The sequence below is a fragment of the Pteronotus mesoamericanus genome, unplaced genomic scaffold, assembly GCF_021234165.1.
Source record: "Pteronotus mesoamericanus isolate MK-2021 breed Mesoamerican mustached bat unplaced genomic scaffold, CSHL_Meso_final scaffold_507, whole genome shotgun sequence".
Taxonomy (NCBI): domain Eukaryota; kingdom Metazoa; phylum Chordata; class Mammalia; order Chiroptera; family Mormoopidae; genus Pteronotus; species Pteronotus mesoamericanus.
This window is the reverse complement of record NW_026555319.1, coordinates 8,074,995-8,080,994: the sequence shown is the minus strand read 5'-3', so window position 1 is coordinate 8,080,994 and position 6,000 is coordinate 8,074,995. Positions and strand designations below refer to the sequence as shown.

The window sequence follows — 6,000 nt, the reverse complement described above, 5'->3', positions numbered from 1 at the left end:
TGGCTGGAGATAAACAAGGCGGCGGCGGCGGCGGCGGCGGCTGAGGAACAGGGAAGGCGGAGGCGGCGGCCGGCCCGCAGCGCCAGCCCGGGAGGCAGCGGCGGCCCCGAGAGGCGGGGAGGGCGCCGGGCCGCGCGGACAGCGCCCCCCGCTGCCGCCGGAGCCGCGGGAGCTGCCGCCGCCGCCCGAGCAGGAAGGAGCCGCGCGGCCGCCGCGGACCCCCCCGCCGGCCCGGGCCCGCCGCCCCCGGCGCGGCGTCGCCGCGGCGCCTCCCGCCCGCCGGCCGGCCCTCGCGCCCTCCCCCGGCGGCGGCGGCGGCCCGGCCGCCCCACGCTCCCCGGCGAGGCGCCGCCGCCCGGCCCGGCCTCGCCTCGGACGCCTCGCTCCGACATGCCCCGCTCTGGCGGCCGGGCTCGCGGAGGATCATGACTGCGGCAGCGAACTGGGTGGCGAACGGGGCGAGCCTGGAGGATTGTCACTCCAACCTCTTCTCGCTGGTGAGTAGCGGGGCCGCGGGGAGGGGGGCCGTATCGGGGGGGGGGTCCCCGACCTCTGCCGCCGACCTCCGCCGCCGACCAACTTTCTCCTCTGCCGCCGGGACTTCGCCCCTCCCTCGTCTCTCCCCGCCGTTCGCCTCTTGCCGATTCTCCCCCTTTTGGATCGTCTCTCCCTCGCCTTGGATTCCATCCAGTGTTTATTTGGCTCTTTAAAAATCGTTTGTGAGCGCGGCGCTCGGCGTGGAATTTGCATGTGGAAGTCTCAGCGCTGCTGATTCTGGGTCGCACTTCGAACGCCCACCCTCGGTTGCGATCACACCCCCCTTCTCCTCCCCTTTACCCCCCTTTTTCCCCCTAAATGTGAAAGGCTTTGCCTTGTGCTGCCCGCGCCTGCGATAAGCAGCCTTCTCCCCCCCCTTGTCGGATCGGCTGCCTGCCCGCCCGCCTTTTGAATTTTTTAAAAAATTCCATAATGACACCTGCAATTTCGCCCGAAAACAGTTGATTGAATGCGATTGTGTCAGTAAAGGACTCTTGCACCCGAAGCTCCCGCGATTGTAAACATCGACAGCCGGCAGCCTCTCGGGGCTTACTACGCTGGAGAGCCGTAAAGCCATTGCACCGAGCCGACGGAAGGTGGAGAAAGCTTTTTCTTCTTTCTCTCCTCCTGTGTCTTTTAAAAACTGTTTTCTCTATGCTAACAACGAATCCACACACACACACACAAAAGCAACAAGCTGGGCGGTTTGATAACATCGCTTTTATCTGCCTTCGCCTCTCTCGCGCTCTCTCTCTGATAATTGACAACTTTTCCTTCGGATTTGAATCGCCTGCCTTAATCTTGAAGCAGTTAGGGTGTCAATTGTTCTCCTGGAAGCCTGGCACCCGACGACGGCGTCTAGATTCACCGAAATTAAAAATGTATAGGGTTCCAGCAACTCTTCCCTGGCGGTGGCAGTGACATTTGGTGGTAAATGCCATCTTTGCTTTTTATTGGGTCGTATTGCCTAGCTCTGAAAACATTCACGTTGTTAAACCTGGCGTTTAGGCTAATAATTGCAGTGCGTGGTCTTTAAATATGTGCTTTGTGCATGAGTTACTGTATGTATAGCTATGTGCCCGGGAGACTACGAATTTGTTTAAATATTGAGCAAAGATTTGTAAACAGATGTAAGGCAATTATGTTTCAAGCGTAGAATATAATTGGAAAATTGGCTGAACGGTTTGTTTAATTTAACCTAAAAAAAAAAACTTATTTCAAGTTATGTACCCTTTTGGTGGGGGGGGGGTGGCTGCCTTTTGAACAGCATGCACTTTGGAAATTGTTTTTGTAACCTTTTCTGTGGATAAAAACATTTTCTCTTAATCCTTGTTTACACTGGATAAATAATTTAGTGTTTAAATTGTAATTAGTTACATTTAATTATGGGTAGCATAGATGCTTTTTTTCTTTGAGACTAGTGGAGAAATACAAATTCTTGCCAACTTTTCAAATGTGTTATTTCATTAAATGTTTCATTATGCAGATAAAAAAATCAAAACATGGGATTTTTATCTACAAAGACTGAGTGGCACAGTATCCTTGTTTTCACTGTAGTGAGGTCAGGTCAGTTTTTCCTCCAACATTTTTATTCATACACTTAATCTTAAAATTCAATTATAAGTTGTGATTCTTCTCAGTGCTGTGATGATTTTCCCTTGATCTTTTGATATATGGGAATAAAACTTATTTTACCTTCTCTTTTCTCCCCCAGTCTATGGTTTAGTATCAGTCAGGTTTAGCGACTTTCATAGATGAACAAATATATTGATTAAGTGGTATTTGAAATGGTTTTTGTTTGGCGGCCGGTGACCACATTGACACTTTAACAGGTAGTTAAAATAACCAAGTAGGCCAGTGTTAGTGAGGAGAGATCCTCCAAATTACTATATATCATGCTGACTGGTAATGGCTTGTGTATAGGTGGCTAATTTACACACACACATGCGCGCGCACACACACACATGGTTTTGTAGACTAATGAATATTATATGTATAGCCAGTCTCTGGGAGATATCATTTCTTTTATCTTTTTCTTTATTTAATGTTTAAGGAGGGTGATAATGTTATAGAGATAAGATGCTTGAGATTCTTTTGGAGAAACAATTTTGTATGAGAGGATTCTCTGCTTTATGGTCAACTAAAGGTTTGGGCTTTGGGTATTCCTCTCCTGAACCATTAAGCCAGGAATTGATTTTTGAGTATACTTAAAAAAAAAAACCCAAACAGAATTACTCTTTAGGTAGTAACTTGGAAATGCAGAACTGTAGAAATGCATTGGGAGAATTTTTTTTTTTTAAGGACTACAATGTCTACATTCTCTTGCTTATAGTGAGTAAGGTGCTAATTCTAAGAAAAACTATGAGTCTGTTAAAAAGCTGCTAATAATACAGTTTTCTCATTCCACATTGAGAAGTTTTCTTGAAAATCACAGGAGCAACCTAGAATATTAAAAATATCTTGCCTAAAGCACATTGTATAGAATAGTTATTTCTAAAGGAGATAAAATCATCACCTGTTCAAAATAAAGCCTGCATTATCAGAACTCTGTGTACTTAATAGTATATATTTTTCCTTTTGGCCTGCAGGTTTTTTGAGCGAAGTGTTGTTTATAGAGAATTTAACTAGATACTCATGTTAATATGGATTAAAATATAAACTAGAGATTAAAGTTCTGTACCACATTAATCACCTACCCACTTTCTATTAACTTGAGATGTTCATTATGGTTTAGCAAAAGTTGATTTTGCAGTCAGGTGCCTTAAGATTTTTATTAGTCCTTTACTTAATTTGCTTTCTGATTTTCTACTGCATTAGTTTCTGTGGCATCAAATTTCCTAAATTCTCTGTGAACCTCTATCCCCCTTTCCTAATGTGAAAATGCCATTGTGTGTATATGATATGGGTCATTGTATGTGTTTCTTATGCTTACTGTTGTGAGATTTGTAGCTACTGCATTAAATGCATGCATAGCTGTGCCTTTGTGACTTAAAACTGTTTTCCCATGCTGTCCATCACATTTCTGGGAGATTCTTGTTATATTGCCACTCAGTTATAATTCAGTTAAGTGCGTTAAATCTGCCTTTTCGGAAAATGTAACAGTGCACCTTATGGTATGTCAAGTCACCCTTGTGGGAAGACATTATGATTTCCAGATGTAAGTATATCTTTAGTTTTATTTCTCTATTGATATGGAGAAAGGCAATTTCGTGTCCTTTACCTAGATTTAAGTATATGCTCTTTGACATGAAGCAGTCTGATTTTTAGGTATGCATATTCCACGTTCGTGTTGCTTTAATTGCTTAGAATATCCCTGACTATGGGGTAATTGGGTGATGATATCAAATTCTTCCTCTCTGAATTGAACCACACACCACACATTAGTACTTAATTCCTATTAAGGACCATTAGTTCTATATTTCAAGCTGTTGTTGACCTGGTTCCTTTTTGTTTAAGAGATTTACTTTTTACTGAAAGGGAATATAGTTGTAAATGTAGAAACTTTTGAGATCTTATCTTTTCAGGATTCTCAACTGACAATGAGAAAAAGGGAATGATTCCTCCAATCTTCTGAAGTGTCAGCATACATATACAGGGTATTTTCTTATCCCAATATCCAATTTTAGTATTTACATTTAAAGCATCTTCTTCCCCCCATGATGGTTCATGTTCTTTAATGAAAATGTGTATAATTTGCTAATGTGTTTTCTGTTTAGCCTTCTGTTGTTAGTAGCACATAGTGTTACAGTATTTATATATTTTTAATAGCAATAATTGCCACCCAGTAATAGTTGCCATATTAAACTCAAATTGCTAGTAAATATTTTTAAGTACATAATAGACAGCAATTTAAGGCAGAGTGTAGCAGTTTACTGGACCATTTTAAGAGCCATTTGTACATGTGATTTCATAATTTTATTTAAATTTTATTTATGTATTTATTGATTTTAGAGAGAGGAAGGGGAGGTAGAGAGAGAAGCATCGATTTATTGTTCTACTTATTTATGCATTCATTGGCTGCTGCTTGTAGGTGCCCTGACCAGAGATGGAATCCGCAACCGTGGCATATCCCTGGATGACGCTCTAACCAATTAAGCTACCTGGCCAGGGCAAGTTCATAATTTAAAGAGAAAATAAGTACCCAAGATTTGTGTGCTACAAAATATGTTTCTGTGTTACTACTTGAAGTGTTCATTTGAGAGGAAGTTAGGTTGGGTTTGTTCTTTGTGAGAATAAAGGTGGGAGGGGTGCCTTTAGGACAATAGGGTTTATTGAGTTTATGCCAGGTGCTTAGATAGCTTAACACTTTTTTGGAATGATTTGGTCATTTTTTCATGATTGTATCAGGTACTTATTAGGGGAAAAAGTCTCCCGGCATTTCTTTGAGTAACATTAAGATATAGTGTGGATTATGCTAATTATGTATGGAAAAACTGATTCATCTTTTTTGTTCACTGGCTAATTTAGCCTAGTTAATCGTGAGTTAATTGTATTCATCAAACATTTCCAGAGATCTCCTCTACTCTTGAGATTAATAAAAAAGGCACTCTCTTGCCAGTTTGTACTATATGCTATAAATTATGATAACCATTTACAAAAGCTGAGTATATTCTGTAGTTGTTTGTCAAGTTATTTAAAATAAGATGCTCAGTGTAAATAGTAATAAGATTGTTAACTTGAATTTGTGTTTCTGAATGGTTAATTCAACTGTCTCTCCAAATTTGATTCAAAGAAAGATGAGATATTTTGCTCGAATGACTTGACTTATTTTTGATAAAAGAAAATAATACTCCCTTCCTTTAAACTAGTAGTAGAAGGTACTGATATGGTTTTTCCACCCCCCTCCTCCCCCACAAATGGGTGATACATTTATTTCACAGAAGATAGCCATTGAGGCAGATGAGACAAAGTTTATGAGAAATAGTAATATAATTGAGTATTAGGTATTATTATTACTGAACTGTGCATTGTAACCATTTGTTAGAAACGGAGAAAAAGGATTTCTGTAGTGTTGCTGTGTCATTTGTTTAAAATGGATTGTGTGCCAGTCTTTCCAAACTACACGTGTCGTGCAGTGTTGGCTACCAGAATTTCGATCTTGTCATTTTATAAATATTCCTATTTCAAGAAATTACATTTAATACATTGCAAAGTGAGGTAATTAGGTAGTCTCAAAATGTGTTTTGGGGAAGAGTTTAAAAAAGAACACACACATGCACATTTGTTCATAGGACTTGCTTAGAGTTCTGGAATTAATGAATCAATATTTGTAATGTGTTCTTGGAATTTAGGACTTTTTAACCCCTCTTGAATCATTTAATTTCTTTCTGATTCTATTCAGGTAATTTCCTTTTATAGTATATGCTTTCATTGTTTATTGGAAAGATTTGAAGGTGTTAGCTTTGTTCTGTTGGGGGAATTCACTTCATTACATAGGGGAGCTGATTTTCCATTAGTCTTGGT

The 6,000-nt window shown here is 41.1% G+C and overlaps 1 protein-coding gene across 2 annotated transcripts in view; it reads left to right on the top strand.

Annotated features, from left to right (window-relative positions):
- The first annotated feature begins 259 nt into the window (after nt 1-259).
- The window catches only part of MED13L (mediator complex subunit 13L), a 253,538-nt gene continuing 247,797 nt past the window's right edge, over nt 260-6,000 (top strand). For both annotated transcript variants that reach the window (XM_054594117.1, XM_054594116.1), the window contains exon 1: nt 260-497. In XM_054594117.1, coding sequence (XP_054450092.1) covers nt 426-497 — 72 coding nt within the window. In that variant the 5' untranslated portion in view covers nt 260-425. The remainder of the gene's footprint in view (nt 498-6,000) is intronic.